The following is a 22,654-nucleotide window of genomic DNA, read 5'->3' on the forward strand; positions in this document are numbered from 1 at the left end:
ATGTATTTTGGGACTGTAATTATGATAATTTAGATTAATTGGTGTGTGAATATTCCACCATGAGAGGAACTAAGTTAAGGCATGGTGAATGGATGAAAGGGATGTTAAAATGTATTATATGTTTATTGTGCTGGGACAGGTTAAAAAATTCATTTAAACAGGTTGTGGTAGGCCTATTTTTAGAAGAGGTTATGTCAATTTTTTTAAAAAATTTTGGCATGAAATAGGGCCATTACATATATATATATTTTTTTACTTGTATTTTGCATAAATAATCAGGTAAAGCAATACGCTGTAAGTCCCTCATTCTTTATATATCTTTATCAAATCAATCATCTACACACTGGTCTAAATATCAAACCGTGTCTGTGCTTTAGAGCTGATCTATATAAGTCAAGGTTATTGTTATTCCTTCACCTGATCCTCTCTGGCACAAACCTTTCCTTTCCTTTCCTTTGACCTAACAGAGCTTTGAAAATGGCAGCTCCCTGTAAGTACCATGTGTTCATATCTTTCAGCGGTGAGGATACTCGCAAGAACATTACGGCCCACCTCTTGGCCGCTTTGAAGGGGTATAACTTTTACGTATTTAGAGATGACACTAAGCTCGAAACAGGAATAGAAATTGCTACTGGATTGTTCAACGCAATCGAGCAATCAAAGCTTTACATAATTGTATTCTCGAAAAGCTATACGTCCTCACATTGGTGCCTTAACGAGCTCGCGAAGATCATGAAGTGCAAGGACACACTCAAACGGATTGTTATTCCCATCTTTTATGACGTTGACCCCTCCGACGTTCGGAAACAAGAGAACTTTTATGCATTTAATGAAAAAAAAACTCGGTGCCAGAATGCGCAACAAGAAATTGGTGGAGAATTGGACGTTGGCTCTGACTAGCGCTGGAAAATTGCACGGTCACGTCCGAAAAAATGTCAACAACGGGTACGGTAAAGTTTGATCACTTATTTATTTTGATCTTTCACCTATCTGTATGTAAAATTTGCTTAGTTTCATTTCTTGAATTTTTTCTTTTTCCCATGAAAAAATAATAATTTTGGCAGGTGTGAGGCAACATTAATTGAGCGTGTTGTTAGAGAAGTTATAGCTCAATTAAATCCTACGTGTTTATTTGTTGCGAGCTACCCAGTTGGAATTGAATATCGTGTTCAACGACTATGTAAGTTTCTACAGCTAAAAACAGATGTTAGGATTGTTGCCATATGGGGTTTTAGTGGAACAGGTAAGACTACAATTGCTAAAGCAATGTATAATCGCATACATAGTGAATTTGAAAGCAGTAGCTTTCTTTCAAAAGTTGGAAAATTCAAGAGCCTTGTTAAGTTACAAAAAGAGCTTCTTCGTGATCTCCTAAAGGATAGTGAACTGAAGGTAAAAGACGAGGATAATGGAATTCAGTAGATAAAAGAGTTAGCATGGGATCAAAGGCGTCGAAAGGTTCTTCTTGTTCTTGATGATGTGAACGACGAGTGCCAATTGGAGGCATTAGCCATAGATCGTGATTTGTTAGGTCCTGAAAGTAGAATCATAATAACCAGAGATTTGGCTTCAGTAAAATCACTTGGACTTGGGGAGGATGAGAAGTATATGCCTGAAGAGTTGAGTGATGAGGATTCTCTTCGACTCTTCAATTGGCATGCCTTTAATGGAGACCCACCTGTACAAGACTATAAGATCATCTCTGAGGAAGTAGTGAGTTATTCTAAGGGGGTTCCTTTAGTTCTTGAAGTTTTAGGTTCCCATTGTTGGGCGAAACCATTCTTGTATGGAGAAGTCTATTGAAGAAGTTGGAAAAGATTCCTGATAGTGATGTTCAAGAAAAACTTATGCTGAGCCTCCATAAACTTGATGATAAACAGCTGGATTTATTTCTAGATATTGCATGTTTTTTTGTAGGAATGGACCAAGATTTGTCATTCAAAATACTAGAAGGTTGTGGTTTTCCAGATCATGATATTGGGGTTCTATTTCGTCATTTTCTTGTAAGTATTGATGGACATAAGCGGTTGATGATGCATGATCTAATTCAAAAAATGGCAAGAGAGATCGTCCGCAAAAAATCCACTGAAAATCCTGGCGGACGTAGTAGATTGTGGGATCATGAAGAAGTTCTCAAAGTACTGAAAAATGAAACAGTAAGTGCCCAATGCCAGAATTAATTACATATCTTGTACTTTAAAAATGCCATGTTGCACACTACACATCATGAAAGTCACCCAATCTGGGATATATGTGACCCTATTTTCAATACAATGTTATATATATATATATATATATATATATATATATATATATATATTCTTATATCTGCAACTTTTTATTTATTATCAGGGGACAGAAAAAGTTTTAGGCTTAGTCCTGAACTCGCCAAAATCAGAAAAGCTAGATGCGAAGGCATTTGCAAATATGAAGAATCCGAGGTTGCTTAATCTCAATTGTGTCCAACTAGGTGGAAGCTACGAATATCTTTCTAAAGAACTTGTATGGCTATCTTGGAAAGGATTTTCTTTAGAATGTATACCATCATCCTTCTTTATGAAGAATCTAGTTGCCCTTGACTTGAGCTATAGCAAGCTCGAACAGGTTTGGAAAGAAACTTGTTTCATCTCGTTCAAACTTAATTAATAGAATGACATGCGTGGAAATTAATTGTCTCTTTCTGTTCCTGACAGGTTTTGTACAAATTGAAATACGTCAATCTCAGTCATTCCTCTCTCTTGATTGAAACTCCGAACTTCACGGGGTTCACCAGTCTTGAGAAATTGTTGCTTAATGATTGTATAAAGCTTAAAACGGTACACAATTCTATTGGAGGTCTTGAAATTATGGTCTTGAATATGCAAAACTGCCCGAATCTTGAGAATCTTGAGGTCAGGAGCTTTTTCATGTCGAATTCTCTCGTTGAATTCAATATGTCCGGCTGCTCCAATTTACAGTGGCCGCCACCAGATTCAAGCTTTTCATCGTTACAATTTTCAAGTAGCATCAGTGTATTATCTATGGAAAACTGCAATATGTCATATGTGCCCAGCGAAATTAGTGGTTTGGTGTCGTTGAAATATTTGAATCTTAGCGGAAACGAATTTTCTATACTACCACCTACCATCACCAGCCTTCGGTCACTGAAGGTCCTCTTTGTAAACAGATGTTTTGAGCTTAAATCAGTTCCGGCGGTTCCAGTAAATTTAAGGAGATTGAGTGCCAACTACTGCACGTCATTGCAAAACATATCAATGGAATCGAAAGTAGCAGAAATTCCATTTATGACTTTTTGCTGTTGTAACGAATTAGTCAACAACAATTTTGCAAATAATTTTAGAAGAAATCTCCTCAGTTATCAGGTATGCTACTCTCTCTCTCCCTATTATATATAAAGTACTAGAATTAAACCAAGTCTTTATCTGCATTCACTACACGAACGTGATTAATCAATTAACCTGAATGCAGGGACTGTGTGAACAAGGTGAGTTGAATATCTATCTTTCCGGGGGTGAGATTCCGAGCTGGTGCAACTACCAGGGCCACTTCCATCCAGATTTTGAGCGTAGTTTCGATGAAGCGATTATACGTTTTCGGGTGCCTCAGCTGGTGGGTGGTCGGAAAATACAAGGGTTTATTGTGTGTCTTGTTTTTACTAGCATCAACTTCAACTTCACACAAGATGTTGAATATAGTTCGGATCAGATTGCTTTTTTGCATGACATTTCTAATGCAACCAAGATGCCTAGTGAACAAGTAGGACACCTAAATTATATCTATCCTTCAAGTCGTGGAGATGAGATGTGGCTCTCCTACGTACCAAACCGGTGCCTTGAATCTGATTATAAGTTGGAGTGCGGAGATGAAGTGGAGATGGGAATAGGGGAGATATACGGTAATTGGAAGCCGAAAAAGTGGGGGGTTAGTCTGGTTTACGAGGGGGATGAAAAGGATCCCGACTCTATCGCTATAGCCGAAGAAGATTTGATTCCCCCATTGCCGAGAGGGAATTATAGACTGTCACCAAATGACGGTTCGGTGACATTTTTTTACTCTCTAAAGGTGAAGAAAGTATGGCAATGAATCACTTCTTTGTGTGCCTTCTGCCAGCTGTATGTGTGTGTGTGTGTGTGTGTGTGTGTGTGTATATATATATTTTCTCTTTCTGCTTTGATAGCCCCGTTGCTATGCTTTCAAGGTTATGCCCTTGTTTGTGTCTTGTAGTATATTGTTTTATATTTTTTAACAATATTTTTCAGTTTACTCAAGAAAAAAATTGAAGTTTGGTTGAGCGGGAGATTGAAGTTCTTTCATGGTTTCGGTGGAGCATTTTAAAAATTCTTCAAAATTTATAAGTACATAATACAAATAAAAAAAATTCAATCCCCCATCTGTGCCTGATTGTAGTACTAGTTTTTTTAAAAGATATAGATGACTGATGACTCTTCAATTTTCTTTTGCTCATTCTCCCCTCAAGATGGGTTACAAGATAGGATTGGGTGACAATCCTAGAAAATGATGTAAGGGGAGGCAAACTTATATAAGTAGTTTTTTCTAAAATTTTAGCTTGGACAAATGTAAAATTTTATGGGTATAAATACAAAATTTAAAGATATATAATATAAAAACAAAAAATTTCAGTAGCGCAGTGGGATGCTATTTGGCATCTTAAGGGTCCATATAGACCCCACTTTACACAAGAAAAAGGAGGATAGTTTTCGTAGCCTCGAACTGACCTTAGGAAAAGCGAGCAACTGCTACTGAAACTGATTCTCAAGAAAGATGAGTCTTATGTCCCCACTGACCCCTCAATGGATCCATGCATGTCCGTCTCTTAATATTTGAAAATTATGTATAAATTGTCCACTCCATCTAATAACGAGTAAAAAATATTCTTCCCTCAATTCTAACATAAAAAAAAAAAAAAAAAAAAAAAAAAAAAAAAAAAAAAAAAAAAAAGCAAGCAGAAGAAGAAGAAGAAGATTAATTATCTAATACCTCAACAAAACTCTTTTAAACGACACCCAAAAAACATATATTCATGAAACGAACTTAATCTGACCCCAAGGAAAGAAATCTTAACGGAGCAATGATAGTATGATACTGAGACTCCTTAAACATATTCACGCTGTACTTAAAATGTGTAAATATGGGCCATTATCCCTGGGCTACAAAACAAAACAAAAACATAGTCCAGATTGGGCTGTTATTCTTCAATAACCAAACCAGCCCAATTAACAAAAATTACCCAAAAAAGAAGTCCAAAAGAGAGCCCAGATGAATCAACTAACCGAAGCATAGATCTGGACGGGAACCATCAAGAAGACCAGAAAATCTCCATGGTAATGGTGGTGGTTTGTTGATATGGAGGTCATGATATATCCGGTGCGGATATTAGTGGTGGTGGCGACGGCGGTGGTGGTGGAGGAAATGTTAATTGGTGAAAGAGAAGAAGGGGTTGGTATGAGGTGCTCATTAAAGGAGCTTGGTAGGTTCCCATTGGTTGCAATCTCCTTTGCTTGTGGACATGCACATCTCCTAACTGAGAAAAGTCTCCAACGAACTGAATTTATCACTGCATTGAGGGTTTGTGCTGGAGGGACACTGTTGTTGCGGAAAATTCTCTTATTCGTCTCTTTCCACATATGATAAACAAAACTTGCCAATGTAAGTTTCCAAATAATAACTATTTTGCTGAATTTTGATTTTTGCTTCCAATTTGATGATGCCCAGATTAGGAACTCTTGCCATGATTTGGGTTTGTGTAAAACTCATATTCGTGTTGTAGTTCATTCCAAATCCACATTGAGTAGGAATACTTGTTGAAAAGGTGTTCATGGTTCTCTCCTGCTCCAAGGCACAAGGCACACGCATTGGGTTGCATAGTAAAATGCAGAGATGGCTTGTCTTGTGTTAAGAATTTCTCTTGGATAGCCAACCAAAGACAGAAGGAGTGCTGTGGTATGAAATCTTTGAACCAAACCAGCTTATGCAAACCATTTTAGGGAGTGGTTGTGTGATGGCTTTTATGGCGTGTTTGAGGGAATAGGTTTTTGTGGGTGATGGTGACCATTGAATGAGGTCACCAGAGAGAAAATTGGGCAGTGGTGATGAGGTTTGATAGGGCTCTAGGCCAAGACCATAGGTTATCAGTAAGCAGGGATGGACCATCAACAAGTGTAAATATGTCCTACAAATGTAATAGACAATAATTTAAAGAGAAGACACAAATGAAGTGAGTATTTTTGTGCAGTTGACATGATAGAAATGTAAGTGCTCATGGTACTTCACTCTCGTTAGACAGGTAGCTCTTGTACCCTTTCTTTGTAATGTTCAGTGTAAATTTTGTTAAACTACAGCGTGCAATAATACTAGTACTGATTGTGAGATAAGAGTTTGGTATATTGGATTTATAGCACAGAGGTGCTTAATAGAAAAGAATACATGTTGATTGTGGTGATAATATCACTCAGACAAACAAACTTGAATTTGAGGATATAAGTTTCATAATAATAATAATAATAATAGATAAACACTAAAATAAATTGCACAGTTAACAAAATACCATGGCGGAAACAATGGAATTGGTGTACAGATAGTGATCATAAACAGAACATGGCTTTTCCACCAATCCCAGCAATCAAACATTGCAATCCACTACTGTTTCTGATAACACTGATTCATAGAGTCAAGGAAGCATTTGAAAGACAATAAATTTAAAGCATATTAAGAAAATTAAATTTAATATGCTCTTATTAGTCCAAATCTGTATTGAAAGACAACAAATTTCAAGCATATTAAGAAAATTAAATTTAATATGCTCTTGTTAGTCCAAATCTGTATACTTCTATGTGGAAAAGAACTTTTTAAATACTCCAGTTATTTAAATTTTCATAACTTCAGTTTTTTTATTTTCTTTTTTAGCATTACTGAGTACCTCTGGGCAAGAATTCTGTCCCAGAAGCCAAACCCCCTCTCCTAAAGCACTTCAAATTAGATGTCCATGGAATTCCCATGAACTCAAATCGCCAAAATTCTGGAAGACCTCTTTTATCCAACCTTTCTGCAATAACATGCTGATGCAATTTCCATAAGAATTATTGTTAAAATTGGCATCTGATTTTAATATCGTTTTCTTTTCAAAATATAAATAAATGTAATTTCTGGTTGGACTTTAAAGGCTTGACTCAAACCTCAGCACGCCAAGTAAGACCTGAGTACAAGTATTAGTTTTGTGGTTGGAGTTTAATGAATAACAGGAAAAACGTGTTCTGTGGTCCGTACACCATGTAAGACTTATATGAAGTCTTCTCATACAAGTCAAGGTTATGAACCTCACCTGGTCCTCTCAAGCACAAACCTTGATCTTTCTTTTCATTTTGATCTGTTTGAGCTTTGAAAATGTGGATTTACGACGTGTTCTTGTCTTTCAGCGGTGTTGATACTCGCAAGACATTTATGGGCCACCTCTTGGCCGCTTTGAAGCGGAATGGTTTTGACACATTCAGAGATGACACTAAACTCAGAAGAGGAGAAGAAATTGGCCCTGGATTGCTCAAAGCAATCGAGGAATCAAGGGTTTCGGTTATCGTATTCTCAAAAAACGCGTCCTCAAGATGGTGCCTTGACGAGCTTATGAAGATCATGAATTGCAAGAGGAAACTCAATCAGATTGTTATTCCCATCTTATATGATGTTGAACCTTCTGACGTTCAGTCACCTAGGGGTTGCTATGCAGAAGCATTTGCTAGTCACGAAAAGCGGTTCGACTTGGAGTCGGTGAAGAAATGGAGGTTGGCTCTAGTTGAGGCTGCCAATATGTCTGGTTACGTCTTGCAAAATGAGGCCAACGGGTACTTAATCTCTTCCCTTCGGCAGAAAAAAATAAATAATAAAAAATAATATTAACAGTTTGATCACTTATTTATTTTGATCTTTCCCGTATGTGAAAATTGCTTAGGCCCAGTTTGATCAGAGAGAAATGGAAGGAAAAGAAAATACAGGTAAGGGAGAGAAATGACATTGTGTTTGAGGATAAATTATTAAAAGAAAAGAAAGAAATGCAGGAATTTGGAGGGATACACATGTGGCGTGACCAGTATTGAGTCCTTGGGCATATCGGAAGCGCTACAAATTTTAATAAAACTTTTCTCTTGCCGATTTTGTTTTTATTTTTTAAGGAAACAAAATCAAAATGCATGAGTCATAGGACATGTTTTAATTCTCTTTAACCATTTTTTTTTAATATTGTCACTCTGACTTAAATGATGTTTAGCATAATTTTTATATTTCTTTTATCAATTCTTACTTACGTGGAAGGGTTTAAAGTGGTAAATTCATTAAAATAATTCCCTTTCTTTTCTTTCCAAAACACAATTAAGTGCTAGTTTCCTTTCTTTTCCCTTATAAATCAACAAGACAAGATTAGAGAGGTTAATCCTATCTTCTCTTTTCTTTTCTTTAAATAATGTCATCCATATTTTTTCTTCTCTTCTTTTATACCAAACATAGCCTTAGTTTCCTCCTGGGGTGAGCCAGAATCCTGAAATTGATTCACAAGGTACAAAAACACCCAAAGGCCAATGTTAAATAATATGTATGATTTGTGGGTGATTGTACGTGTAGGCTTGCAGCCTTGTGTTCTAAAGGTCAAAGGTCGGAAAGGTTCTCATGTTTTCTTGCTTTTGTTTTTAACTAAAAAATTGCCTAGTTTCATTTTTCGACTTTTTTTTTTTTTTTTTTTTTTGTTTTCCTACTAAAGTGGTTGAAGAAAAAATTTGGCAGGTGTGAGTCGACGTTTATTGAAACCGTTGTTGGAGAAATCGCAGATAAAGTAAATCCTACATGTTTAAGTATTGCGGACTATCCAATTGGAATTCCACCGCGTGTTCAACAATTGAGTGAGTTTCTAAAGTTGGGGTCAAATAGTGATGATGTGAGGATTGTTGCCATATGTGGGATTGGTGGAATAGGCAAGGCTACAATTGCTAAAGCAATGTATATAATCGCATACATCGAAGTTCTGAGTTTGAAAGCAGAAGCTTTCTTACAAATATTGGACGAACGACAATGTAACCCAACGGCCTTATTGAATTACAAGAAAAGCTTCTTTGTAATCTAGTAGATGGAAATCAAATAATAAGAAGCGAGGATCATGGAATTGAAGTGATAAAACAGCGAGCATGGTGTCGGAGGGTTCTTCTTGTTCTCGATGATGTGAATAACATTCATCAATTGAGGGCATTAGCCATTAATCGTGATTGGTTACACCCAGGAAGTAGAATCATAATAACAATTAGAGATTTGGCTGTAGTAAATTCGCTTCAAGTAGATGAGGTGTATGAGCCTAAGAAGTTGGATAAGGGGGAAACTCTTCAGTTGGCATGCCTTTGGGACAGACCATCCTCAAAAAGACATGAGATCCTCTCTGAGGAAGTAGTGAGTTATGCTAAAGGGCTACCATTAGTTCTTGAAATTTTAGGTTCCCGTTTGTCAAACACAAACATACCTGGTGGAGAAGTGAGTTGGAAAAGTTGAGAAAGATTCCTCATGAGGATGTTCAAGGAAAACTTAGGCTGAGCTTTAATTCACTTGATGTTGAACAGAACAGATTATTCCTACATATTGCATGTTTTTTTGTTGGAATGGACAAAGATTTTCAATCAAAATACTAAAAGGCTGTGATTTCTTTCCAGAATCTGAAATTAAGGTTCTATCTCGTCGTCGTCTTGTAAGAATTGATGGGAATAACAAGCTAATGATGCATGATCTGATTCAAGACATGGCTAAAGAAATCGTCCGGCAAGAATCCCCTAAAGAGCCTGGCAAACGTAGTAGATTGTGGTATCATAAAGACATTGTCGATGTACTAAGATATGACACGGTAATAGCCTAATGCCTAAATTAATTACATATCTTGTCACCGTAAAAGTGCCATAGCACACGACACATCATGAAAGTCTCAAAATCTGGGATGTGACCCTATTTTCAACTCAATGTCACACACACATATATACTTATATATGCAGCAGTTATTGTCATTAGGGGACAGAAAATGTTCTGGGCTTAGTCCTGAACTTGCCAGAATCAGAGGACCTACAAGTAAATGCGGAGGCATTTACAAAGATGAAGAGGCTGAGATTGCTTCATCTCAATTATGTCCAAGTAAATGGAAGCTACAAACATCTCTCTAAAAGACTTGTATGGCTGTCTTGGAAAGGATTTTCTTTAGAATGTATACCACAAACCTTAATTATGGATAATCTGGTTGCCATTGACTTGAGTTATTGCAAACTCAAACAAGTTTGGGAAGGAACAAAGGTATGATGACACTACTGTTTTTTAATCATCTGCTTTAAACTACTTAATTTATACAATGACATGCTTGTAAATTTATTCTCTTTCTGTTCCTAATAGGTTTTGTGCAAATTGAAATACCTCAATCTCAATCATTCCTATCTTTTGATTAAAACTCCGGACTTCACGGGGCTCACCAGACTTGAGGAATTGTTGCTTGCTGATTGTACAAAGCTGGTCGAGGTTCACCAATCTATCAAAAGTCTGGAAAATCTTATTATCTTGGATCTACAAAATTGCCACAATCTTGAGAAGATTCCCCGAGCATTTTCATGTTGAAGTCTCTCCTTCATTTTAATCTTTCCGGCTGCTCCAAATTCGAATGGCCAACCTTTTTTCAAAGCTCGCTGCCCAAATCAAGCTTTTCATCATTACAGTTATCAAGTAGCATCAGGGAATTATATATGAAAGACTGCAATATGATATATCTGCCCAGTGAAATTAGCTGTTTGGTGTCCTTGGAAATTTGGAATCAAAGCAGAAACAAATTTTCTAACCTACCAGATACCATCAGTAGGCTGTAGGTACTGGTTCCTAGGAACACCATTGAAAAGTCTATTGAACCTGGGGTATATCACTCAAAACAATGTGAGGAAAGCAGAAGAGCAAAAGAAAGGAGAGAAATCTAGTCCGAAAGCATGGATTGGAGTGATGGTAAGAGAGATGATACCAGGAGCCTCTTATTTTCTATCTTCGCCTGCCCCAAGTTTCTTCCATTTATAGCCTAAAGTCAGTGAAGGGGATTTAATTAGCACTTATTGGGTTTTCTTCCAAATAAAGTAGGACTCACGCAATCATTAAAATCACGCTGCCTAACTCCTATCCTTCAGAATCCTTTAAATAAGTGTAACGTTCCCTAAAATGACCTAGGCAGGATTTAAGCATAACGGCAACAACTTTTACTCTGGTTATCTCTCACTCTGATCCTTGAATTGGGTCTTGCTTTGCAAGACTTGACTAGATTTCTTTCCTCCAATCCAAAGTCCCTTCTGTATTCCCCCTGACAACGAGGCAAGTCCTACCATTTACTCCTTATTTTGATTAGTTTGAGCTCATCGGGTCGAGTCAGAGTCCTGAGCCCGTCGATTGACAACTTGTAATTGGGTCGGATCGAGGTTCTTGGCCAGTCGATCGATAATTCATATTTAGTCAGATCGAGGTTCTGGGCCCGTCGATCGATGGTTCGTACTTGGTTAGATCTTCATGTTTGGGTCGGATCGAGGCTCTGGGTTCGTCGATTAATGGTTCGTACTTAGGTTGGATCGAGGCTCTGGGTCCATCGATCAACAGTTCGTACTTGGGTCGGATAGAGGCTCTAGGCCCGTCGATCGTCGGTTCGTACTTGGGCCGGATTGAGGCTCTGGGTTCGTCGATCGACGGTTCGTACTTGGGTCGGATTGAGGCTCTGGGTTCGTCGATCGACGGTTCGTACTTGGGTCGGATCGAGGCTCTGGGTCCGTCAATCGACGGTTCGTACTTGGGTCGGATCGAGGCTCTGGGTCCGTCGATCGTCGGCTCGTACTTGTGTCGGATCGTGGCTCTAGGTCCGTCGATCGACGGTTCGTGGTTAGGTCACTGTATTCCTCGACCCACTCTTTGTGATTTTGTCCTTCCTACTTTGGTGCAATGATTCGTGTGGGCCACTTAAATGACTAGTAGGTGACGTGGGTTGGTGACGTGGCTCTAGTACATCCACATTTAGTCCCCCTGCACGTGCTACTTTTGAATTTTGAAAATGGGGCATGTGCAAAGAGCCGCGGGTGTAATAACTTTGGGAAACGTGGGTTTATGTTACCTATGTCAGTTGGGGTAATCATTGAAGTGACACTTCGACTAGAGTGTGACAGTGTTAGTGGGTGTGACGCTTTGGGTGTCTTCTCCCCCAACGTAACTGAAAACTGCCATGTCTATATAAACCGAGCTTTGGGAAGAAAGAAGAGAGAGAAAGTAAGAGGGGGAAAAGGTGAAAAGAAGCCATTCTGCATCAAAAGCTTCGTCGTTTTAAATGAGACAGAGTAGTAAATGACGAAAAAGAAGGCTCTAAGTAAGGTTGGTGAACCAATGCCGAAGGTGCCGCACGGAGTTAGAGTGGCACAGGGCGCCGTATTTTGGGCCATCAAATGGGTTCTGGACATCCACTGGGGATGTTGTTATAGAGGGAATAGATAGTAGAGTTACACAATTGATGGAGGAGGAAAGCGCCATCGAAGAAGGGGCTAGGCCGCCGGCAAGTAGTGTGCAACATTTTGCTATTGAGCAAGGTATGTACCCGTATGTAGTCGTTGGGAAGAGTGGACAGATCACATTTTTGCACATAAGCCCTCTGTGAATTGGCTGCGCCAGGCGAGAATTGCCCGAGCCATGCGTTTGTGTCGAACTCTCAGAGTACCTAGAGATCCTACTGGATTAGATTTGTCATTGTCGCGATGGTGTAGCGCGACCCATACTTTTATTACAAAGTGGGGAGAGTTTACTCCGACTTTGGAGGATTTTTGTAATACCCCTAATTTTAAAAAGGATAGTCTCGGCATTTATTTGTTATTTTTATTGTATTTTTGTGTGATTATTTGGTTTAATTATTTTATTTAATTGTTTACCTATGTGACATATATTTAATTGGTATTTATTTATTTGTTTAATTGTATTTTATTTTATTTAATTGATTATTTGCTTGCTGGAATGTTTGAATTAATTGTGATTTTATTTAATTGTTATTTTAATTGGTTTTGTTGTTGTTTGAATTGATTAATTGACTTAATTTAATTTATTTAACTTAATTGGTTTAATTTAAATGTTTAATTTTTTCACGGGGTAATTATTTTATTTATCTAAATTTAGGGTTTTAGGATTTATCGTTAGCCAACTTATAGTCAGACTTGGAATAGGGTTGAGTAAGTTGAAGCCTATATATACATGTACATACTGGGGTTTAGGGTTTTAGAAAACATAAAGTTACGTCTGTATCACCAAGGGCAACTAAGAAACAGAGCGTGAAACTGGGGAATTGGCAGAGCAGTTCAAGGAAGACTACAGAAACTGGGAATTTAGAACTTCAAGTCTGTAACTCAAAGGCAAGTTCTTATCTTCCTCATTCCCTTGGCTCGTGTTCTGTGCACTTAGATTATCTCTAGGGATGAACTAATTAATAATTGAAACTTACGTGTTTATTATATGCTCTGTTGATGATCTGGTTGCTTGAAAATCAAATATGTTTACAGGTGGTGCATGTTTGTTTCAGTTCTATTCAGTAAAGCATGTTGAACTCTGTTATAGTTTTAATTATCATACTTGTTTTTATCTTCTGTAAACGGATCATGGAGATGTTGTTGGGATGATATAAGACTCCTGGGTGCAGGGGTGAAGAGAAACAGATGGGTTGGATCATAACGGATATTGCAAATTGTTTACAGTGTTGCTCTTCAAGCATGCTAGTTCAATGGTTTAGTTTAAACTCTGTAACTGTTTCCAATATTGTAAACAAATCTTGGAGATGATTCTAGGCTTAAACAAGGCTTCTTGATTTGTTCTAAAAACCCACAGAGCGATAGGAGTAACCCAGTGACGAAGCAGGGAAACTGAAATGAAGAACAGACGGACGGTAGGCTCTCAAAGAGGAGAGAGCTGGCTCCACAATGGAAGGAGCCGGCTCCCCCATCTAAAAGTGCCGGCTCTATGATGTTTAGAGCCGGCTCCATGCTCTAAAAAGAGGCTGCTCCAAATTTTAGAGCAGGCTCCCTTTTTATTTTATGATCTGTTTTAATTTTTTTTTTATTTTCTACGCACTGTGCTTACTATTAGAGCATGGGTTTTAAATCTGTTGGGTCTGGGGTTCCACAGAGAGTTTAGAAGGCTGAATTTGGGTGTTATTAGGACCTTAAATTGATTAGGGTTTAATTCTAAATTGTCGGACAAACAGTGTAAAAATTAAGACACTCCCTATGTTGTTAACAAATGGAAGATAAATTAATTGTTGAATTAAATTTCAGCAATTTGATGGAATATAATGTGTTTATAAAACTTGTTTTAGAATGCATTCAATCACATGATAAGGTCATTTAATTATTAATTTTGATCTATGCATGCTTAGGGGGCTAGTTGCTGAATTATTAAATCGTTTCCTGCAACTATATAGTTAATGCTTGGATTTATATTGCTGAAATATTAAACAATCTTCTGAAATTGTTTTAGCAATTTATTGGATAATAATAGGATTATTTAACCTATTCACATGCATAATGGAGTCCCTGGCATATTAAATTTGGTCTATGCATGCTCTGGATGTTAGTTGTTGATTTATTAAATCGTCTCCTGCAACTATATGGTTAAATGCTTGGATTTAAATTGCTGAAGCTTTAAATATTTTTCTGCAATTATTTGGATGGTGGTTTTTGGTCTGTAAATTATTGAACTGTTATATATGTTGTAATTTACATGGATATGGAGGATTGTATGTACCGGTATGGGACGGTGACATACTAGGGACGGTTTAGCTCAAAACGCATAAACCTAATCTAATGGATTAATGGAATGGATTGAAAGATATCGAATCCTAATTGTGACTAGGTCAGATCAGTTGTGACCAAGTTGGATGACTTCCTGGATTAACGGATGGTAGTTAAGTCATATCAACTGAATAAGTTGAGTGACTAACTAGTTGGTTTATTGTATGTCAGTTTAATAAATAGTTGAACTGCATACCCTGGATTTGGACGGACTTTATATATATGTTTATGGTACCACGAGTTGAGCTTGAGTCTCAAACTCGTTGGTTAGGGTGCGTATATGCAGTGGATGCGTAGCTGGTTATAATAGGTTGAGGTGTACCCTATTAGGTCTAGGTACTCATGCCCACCTCTGGGTGCGTATTCGCATGTTGCCTTCTATTCAGGTTGAGACCCCTATTATAGATTAGTGAATGTCCCTTAGTGTGGATATATTTATACGTATGGACTAGATAGATATTGTGAGGTGTCTACGGTGTATCTGCGTATCGGGTCACTGTATGGATTGCAGTTATATTAGAACTTGCTCGTGGGTCTGACCCACTCCTTCATTATTCTTTTCAGGTACAGGACGGTTCCAGCCTTAGAGCTTGATCATGCTTGTCGAGGATAGTCTCACATCCATCTGACTACGTAGGACTTCTCTCGATGTTTCTAGCATTATCTTTTTCCAGTTTCCAGTTTCAGTTGAATCTTTTGGTTAGGGGTCCACCAATGGATTCCCAAGTTGTAACCTTGGAGTTTTAGAGGATTGGAGTTTTATTTTTCGGTTATGCATGGAGGGTTTTATAATTAAATGTTCTTTCAGTTTTTTCCATCTTTATTATTTCATTTTGTCATCTGTGTTCGTTTTAAAATACTTTAATTGTTTGATATTCCCTCGGGTTTGGGCCTGGGCCTGATCAACCCGTGTCTCGGATCTGAGGGGTATCACAATTTTATTCATCTGTTGGGTCTGCATGTGATTGGTGGGGAATTTTATGTGCCTCTAAAGTTAGATAAGGCAGAGCAATCCATCATAGAAGTGTTGGAGGAAGGTTTAGAAAAAATGAAAAATTATGGATCCTTTTTTGGACCGAAGGAAGGACGGTGCGAGGAAAGGAGTGAAGGTGCTAGAAAGAGCACGACTGGGGCTTGGATCTGGTATTTTTTCAAAGACTTGCAGTCTTCGTTTAAAGGTGACAAATCTTAACACCCAGCGATCGATGGAAAGAAAATTGGACATCCCACAGAATTGGCAACATATATGTTATGTTGGCTATCGAAGTATATTTTTCCTGGTACTCCTGATGATGCCTCGCTAAGCAGGTGGTGTCAGATAGCTGTGAAGATAGCCAGTGGTGTTGCTCTCCCTTTAGGTCCTCTATTCTTAGAGACCTTATACCATCATTTAGATATGGTGGCAGAAGATTACATGCGATCTGTGGGGCGATATCATATGGTGTCCTATTTAGCCACTAGGTTTCTGCAGATGTTCTTGTATGAGCGATTTCCTTCTTATGGCCTCTTGCCTCTGGAATTGGGACATCCGGAAGGGGCGTGAGGAAAGCACTGGATTGGTCGCACATGGTGAGTTCCTTTAAGTAATGTGATCGGCTTAGAACCAGAATTCATTTTCAGGCCATATAAGGACAAAGTGGCTGGAGTAATCGACGTACCGTTGTATTGGGAGGATTCAAGGGTATTCAACCCAAGGCAGGAGCCCTGTAATTGCGATGAACAGTCGTTTGCTCTGATGGTGACTCCATGCTATCTACCTGGGTGATTTGAGCTAGGTGATGTGTTAAAGGTGTACAACCCTAGGCGTGTGCCGAGGTAATTTGGGGATGACCAAGGTGTGCCAGGGGCGTGTGATCTTGTAGAAAAGTATGAAGAGTTGGAAGAAACGTTGTATCGCTTCTTAGTGCAGTATGATTTGTCAAAAGAAGGTATAGAGTATGTGATGATTCCTGCTCGATTACGCTTGGGTGATATTACAGAGGGTATCTAGCGTTTTGGGAGCATTGTGTGGAGAGATTCAAAATATTCTGTTTACAAGTGCCCGCGCAATGGAGTGCGAAGGAATTGCTCGATTATGGCTCCCTTAGCTTCAAAAATGGGTGATGTGACATATGCTGCAATGCCAGAGGCTGCTGTGGCTGGGTTTCCTGTCGATCCCCAAGTAACTAGAGGCCATACTACTGCGGGGCCAAGTATGGCCCCATTGGAGGTTCCAGTTAAGTCGAGGGGTGGTAAGGAACGGGCGAAAGATATGTCAAGCGATGAAAGGGATGAACCACTTATAAATCTGGTTCGTCGTAAACAAAAGGTAGCGGTAGTGAATCTATCGGAGAGTGAAAGCTCAGAGGAAGTTGTGCATATAAACGATGATGAAACTAATCGAGCGGATGGTACAGCTGACTCATCGACTGGTGAAAGTGTTTTTATTGGGAGTATGGGAGCAGCGGTGGCAGCTAGTGGCTCGAGGAGTGAAATCTTGAGGTGTTTAATGACAGCACCAACTTCGCCAGCCGTGAATGTGATGATGGGTAAATATCTAAACTGTCTAATGTGTGCTGTACATAAGGAATTTTGTTATGGTAAACTAATGGGTGTTGTAAATAAACTATGGCAAGTAATCGACCGGGCTCGGAAGTGAGGCAATCAGTTCGAATACTCCGTATGCCCTAGGTTGAGGAGCCTTCGATACCAAGGGCACTTGCGCCATTGCTCCTGGAGTATCACCCATTGGCAAACCCTGTGGAAGATGAAGTGTTGGACGAGCGAACATCAGGGGATACTGTGAGAATCGAGGATATAAGTGTTGAAGGAAGTGTAGGAATGAACGAGGGAGAAGGACTTGAACCACTATCGACGTTAGAAGGATCAAACAGTGTTATTAACAAACGATCGACCGATGATGAAGTGGACAGTGGGAAAAATAGTGTAACAGGTAGTGCAAATCACAGCAATGTTGGTGTTGAGAGAAATTTAAATATAGCAAACCAAACTGCTATTGAAGTGGAGCGTGAAGAAATAGATGTGGAACTTTCTGCGAAGAAGGCCAGCGATGATGATCGTCAAGTGTTGGTAAGAGATACAAATCAAGCCATGGCTGAGGTGGAGGAAGTGATTGTTTGACCAGAGGTACTCTAACGTGGTGTAATGATATGTGCTGAGTATGTTCCTTGATTGGAAGTAGCCGACCGAGCCCATCCTGCGATGGTTCAAGCCATTAGGGGAAGGCATCCGATTCTTCGGCGATGTGGGTATGAAGCTCTAGGCAGGATTTTGGAGATTTTCGCGACTGTGGCCCAAAGACAGGGGTCTGAAAATTTGGTGGCAGAGAAGCATGAATTAGTTGAGATACTGAAGGATAATCGGGTAAATATCAAATGGCTTGAAGCCAGACTTGAAGCATGTGAGCGAGTAGTGGGTCAAGTATTTCTGGCCCAACAAATTATGGAGCTTAAATCCAGGGTTATTATAGAAAGACAGCAAGTCGAAGAGGCTCAAGCGCGATTGACGATAGCGCAACAAGAGCTAGAGCTTGTGGTTGAGACTTATAATGACCTTGGGGTTGATAAATCTATTTTACTGTCTTATGATTGATGTAACGAATGACTAATGTAATAACTAGTTGAAGCAAAGTAATAAATGACAATATTTTGATCAAGTTCATTGGCTAAATATGAGCATTGTTATTAATGTTGAAAAGGATAAAATATTACATAGAATGGTAATACGATGTAACTAGCTATGATAGAGCTTTAGCCAACAAGTGTTGATAGGTTCGGCGTTGCGCCCATCACCATGTAACCTGTAATATCCACTAGGGTGGATTTCTGTGATTATAAAAGGCCCTTCCCAGTTAGGAGTAAATTTTGGGGCTGACAAGTGACGCATAATATGTTTAGCAGCTTTCAAAACAAGATCGCCTACCTGGAATTCCCAAGGTCGGACATGCTTGTTGTAAGCTCTAGCTAAAGTATTTTGATAAACTCGATGATGTTGTCTTGCCAATTCCCGTCACTCATCTAAGGCTTCAAGATGACTAAAATGATCAACTTCGCAGCGAGCCGCTAAAGCGGCAGCAGGGATTGCAATTTCCACTGGAAGGACGGCCTCCATTCCGTAGAGGAGAGAGAAAGGAGTTTGGCCAGTTACTCTTTTCTTTGAGGTGTGATGGGCCCAGAAGGCTAATGGTAGTTGATCAACCTAGTTGAACTTGTGCTCGACTACTGTTCGATTGAGTATCTTGAGGAGAGATTTGTTTGTTGCCTCAGCCTTGCCATTTCCCTTGGGGTAATAGGCAAAAGATTGGCGCTACTTGATGTTATATTGTCGTAAGAGCTGGGCGACCCTATGATTGACGAAAGGTATTCCATTATCTGACAAGACGATCGCGGGGATGCCAAAAGGACAAATGATGTGTTCTCGAATGAAAGAGGCAACAACAATGCCTGTAGCATATCGCAGAGGTACAACTTCAACCCATTTGGAGAAGAAGTCAGTGGCAATGAGGATCCCAGTGCATTTGGCGAACCATAGGGTTAATTGGGCCGATGAGATCCAAACCCCAAGTATAGAATGGCCAGGGGGCAACAAGGGGATGTAACCTGGTTGGGTGGGTATGGATTTGATGGTGATAGTACTGACAAGGCTTACATTGTTGAACGTGTGCTTTGGCATCGTGCTCCATGGTTAGCCAGTACAACCCCTTCTGAATCAAATGTTGAAAAAGTTTGTAAGCACCTTGATGTTCGAGGGAGTGGGTTTGATGAAGTACTTTTTGTATTTCAACCCCAGTAAGGCATCGCAAGGGGTTCCCTTCGCGAAAGATGCAGAACAATCGGCCATTTGTAAGTGCGAAGCGGGTTGCCTGATGTTTGACCCTTGTTGCTAAGGTGGGGTCGTCTGGTCGATAACCATGCTAAAAATATCGGATGAAGGGAGTTCACCAATCAGCCAGCTCTAGTTCCAGTACTTCAGCTGTGTCAGGACACTTTTGGCAAACAATACAGGCACGTTGCAATGCGGCAGCCTGACTTGATATTTGGGGCCAATAGTAACCCTGGCGTTGAAGGCGTCAATAAAGGGCTATGTCAGTTGTGGCACAATGTCGCTGATGGACTTGATGTAGTACTTCACGAGCCTCGACATCTCTGAGACAATGACTAAGGATGCCATAAGGGGAGCGATGGTAAAGGATACCTTGAATGAAATGAAATTTCTTGAGCTGAGCAAGAGCCAAAGAACCAGTGAATGTCTGCATCTGATCGATTATTGGGCGACGCCAATCAATCATATCTTCTATGGGAAGAAAACTCGTTATTGCCGATTGTGTTTGCTTGTGAATGGTAATCTGCTGAGTATCGCCGGATATGTCAAGCTTTGAAGCGAGTGTGGCCAGGGCATCAGGGTACCGATTGGCAGATCGAAGGACATGAGCCAAGCGAACAGTAGTAAAACGTGGCAAGAGCTTTTGGACGATCGTTCAGTAAGATGCTAATGAAGGTTCCTAGATTGCAAAATCACCTGAAGTCTATTTGACTATCAATTTGGAATCACCGTCGATCCATATGTGGGAGATCCGTCGGTCGAGTGCTGTCAAGAGCCTAAGAATAAGAGCCTCATATTCCGCTTCATTATTGGTGCATTTGAAATCAAGTTTGATGGCAGCAGTGGAGGTTAATGTTGGGCATGAAAGTACAATACCAGCACCACCACCTATGGTTGTCACAGACCCGTCAAAAGACAAGTGCCATTCTTGGGGCTGGTCGATGGAAGTGACTAGTGTAGATCATCGAGAGGTAAATGTTCAGCTACAGGCTCATTGGCGGCATTTGGGAATTGGGCAAGCAAATCGGCAAGAGCCTAACTTTTGATAGCTTTTAGGTGATGACAGATGATGTCAAATTCAGCAAGAAAAAGAAGCCATCGTGCAGTCCTGCCTGTTAGCATAGGTTTAAAGAGAAGATGCCTGTAAGGATCACATTTGGTGAGGAGTAAGATGCGACGAGCGAGAAAATAATGTCGAAACATATGTGCTGCGAAGACCAGGGCAAGGCAATGCTTTTTGATGATGGAGTAACGCTCCTCGGCATTGCAGATCAAACGACTGATGTAGTAAACTAGCCTCTCCTGACCATTAACCTCCTGTGCCAGCAATGCTCCTATAAATCGAGGAGTGGAGGTAATGTACAAGAAGAGGGGTTGGTCCTTTTGCGGGGCATGCATGATTTGGGGAGACAACAACGCTTGTTTGATCCGGTCGAAAGCTGCCTAGTGGATGTCTGTCCAAGAGAATTTTGTTTTTCTCTTGACAAGGGTGTTAAAGGCATGTGTTGCCTCAGTGAGAGCTGGCAAGAAACATCAAAGGTAGGAGACTTTTCCCAAAAAACTTTTTAACTGCTTTGGGGTCGCCGGGGAAGGCATATCAAGGATTGCTTTAGACTTGGCTGGGTCTACTTTAATACCCTATCGATTGACTATGAAGCCTAAGAATTTGCCATGATTTACACCGAAAGCGCACTTAAGTGGATTCATCTTGAGATTGTATTGTCGACAACGCTCAAAGACCTGACGTAGGTTAAAAAAATGGTTTGCTGCCTTTTTGGATTTGATAACCAGATCGTCCACATAATCCTCGAGATTGTGATGAAGTAGGTCATAAAAAATGGCAATTAATGCGTGCTGATAAGTGGCACCTGTATTCTTCAAACCAAAAGGCATAACAGTATAATGGAAGTTACCAAGAGGCATTCGAAAGGCTGTTTTCTCTGCATCACTGTCAACCATATGAATCTGGTTATAACTGCTAAAGCCATCCATAAAAGAGAATATTCATGACCTGCAGTACCGTCGACGAGGGTATCAATGATAGGCAAGGGGAAATCATCCTTGGGGCATGCCTTGTTGAGATCTCAAAAATAGACACACACCCTTATCTGGCCGTTCTTTTTTTGAACTGGGATGATATTGGCCAACCAGGTGGGGTGGATGATAGGCTTAATGAAACCTGCATCTAGTAACTTTTAGACCTCCTCCTTGATCTGCAGTTCAAGCTCTGGCCGAAATGTGCTCGAGCCCTGCTTAATCGATCGAGCAGTGGGTTAGACGTTAAGGTAGTGCGATACCAATGAAGGATGGAGACCCGGCATTTCACTGTATGTCCATGCAAAGATATCGCGAAATTCCTGTAGGAGAGAAACAAGGTGAGAATGATCTTGAGAGTTGAGGGTACTCGAGAGGAACGTAGTGCGAGGTTGCTCGTTGGTATGGGCAAGATTAACTTCAACAAAGTCCGGTAGCAGTGTTTTCTCAAGGATTCGAGGTTGGTACTTTGGGGGGCCAGAAAAGTGAACCTCTGCTGACCCCGGGCACCATCATAAACAGTAGATGACACAACCATTGGGGAAACGGACACACTTGCATTCGCATGGGGTGTCGCTGGTCTGAACTGGAGCTGGTGGGTGGAAGATGCCTTTCTGGGCGTCAGCCCAGGTAGGTAAGGGAGTGCTGATAATTATAGGGTCGCAGTCTTGTGCGTAGTCATCAAGTTTGTTGAAGAACAATGCGTCGGTGGAATGGGCTTCGAATGTGGCGAAGAGACGATCAGAACAAGGGACCGTGACCACTTTGTTGTTCCAAATTCCTTTGAAGCATTGATGGTAAGTAAAAGGGACAATGCTAAAGCGATGTGACGACGGCCATTCCTTATACGCCAAATTGATGTAGTGAATGTGCGGTTCAAGAAAAAGCCTTTTGGGTCAAGTTCAAATTTATAAAAACCACTACCAATACTACTACTAAAG

General features: G+C 39.9%; 3 protein-coding genes across 4 annotated transcripts; all 3 read left to right on the forward strand.

The window, feature by feature from the left end:
- The first annotated feature begins 477 nt into the window (after window positions 1-477).
- On the forward strand, window positions 478-900 carry LOC132301188 (TMV resistance protein N-like). The gene has a single exon (XM_059798464.1). It carries the CDS (start codon window positions 478-480, stop codon window positions 898-900), a length of 423 nt encoding a protein of 140 aa, XP_059654447.1.
- Window positions 901-1,204: 304 nt separating this feature from the next.
- On the forward strand, window positions 1,205-3,175 carry LOC132301189 (disease resistance-like protein DSC1). Its single transcript, XM_059798465.1, has 6 exons — window positions 1,205-1,243; window positions 1,423-1,756; window positions 1,918-2,156; window positions 2,353-2,604; window positions 2,694-3,011; window positions 3,095-3,175. The coding sequence occupies exons 1-6, from the start codon at window positions 1,205-1,207 to the stop codon at window positions 3,173-3,175; spliced, it is 1,263 nt and encodes a 420-aa protein (XP_059654448.1).
- Window positions 3,176-7,100: 3,925 nt separating this feature from the next.
- LOC132299715 (TMV resistance protein N-like) lies at window positions 7,101-15,669 on the forward strand. Of its 2 annotated transcripts, none has more exons than XM_059796498.1 (2): window positions 7,101-7,853; window positions 8,785-9,718. In XM_059796498.1, the coding sequence occupies exons 1-2, from the start codon at window positions 7,402-7,404 to the stop codon at window positions 9,119-9,121; spliced, it is 789 nt and encodes a 262-aa protein (XP_059652481.1). In that variant the 5' UTR covers window positions 7,101-7,401; the 3' UTR covers window positions 9,122-9,718. The 2 variants fall into 2 exon arrangements, with proteins under 2 accessions (XP_059652481.1, XP_059652482.1); XM_059796499.1 differs by lacking the exon at window positions 8,785-9,718 and adding an exon at window positions 15,423-15,669 and having other exon boundaries at window positions 7,106-7,853.
- The last annotated feature ends 6,985 nt before the right edge of the window (window positions 15,670-22,654 follow it).

Source organism: Cornus florida, unplaced genomic scaffold, assembly GCF_030987335.1.
Source record: "Cornus florida cultivar Cherokee Brave unplaced genomic scaffold, ASM3098733v1 CherokeeBrave_3.0.0_Hap2_Chr03, whole genome shotgun sequence".
In the NCBI taxonomy this organism is placed as follows: Eukaryota; Viridiplantae; Streptophyta; class Magnoliopsida; order Cornales; family Cornaceae; genus Cornus; species Cornus florida.

Coding starts and splice junctions, on each gene's coding strand:
- LOC132299715 (XM_059796498.1), top strand. CDS start 7,402: ATGTGGATTTACGACGTGTTCTTGTCTTTCAGCGGTGTTGATACTCGC. Junction 7,854..8,784: donor TTGCAAAATGAGGCCAACGG/GTACTTAATCTC, acceptor AAAATTTGGCAG/GTGTGAGTCGACGTTTATTG.
- LOC132301188 (XM_059798464.1), top strand. CDS start 478: ATGGCAGCTCCCTGTAAGTACCATGTGTTCATATCTTTCAGCGGTGAG.
- LOC132301189 (XM_059798465.1), top strand. CDS start 1,205: ATGTTAGGATTGTTGCCATATGGGGTTTTAGTGGAACAG. Junction 1,244..1,422: donor ATGGGGTTTTAGTGGAACAG/GTAAGACTACAA, acceptor GGAATTCAGTAG/ATAAAAGAGTTAGCATGGGA. Junction 1,757..1,917: donor TTTAGTTCTTGAAGTTTTAG/GTTCCCATTGTT, acceptor GTTTTTTTGTAG/GAATGGACCAAGATTTGTCA.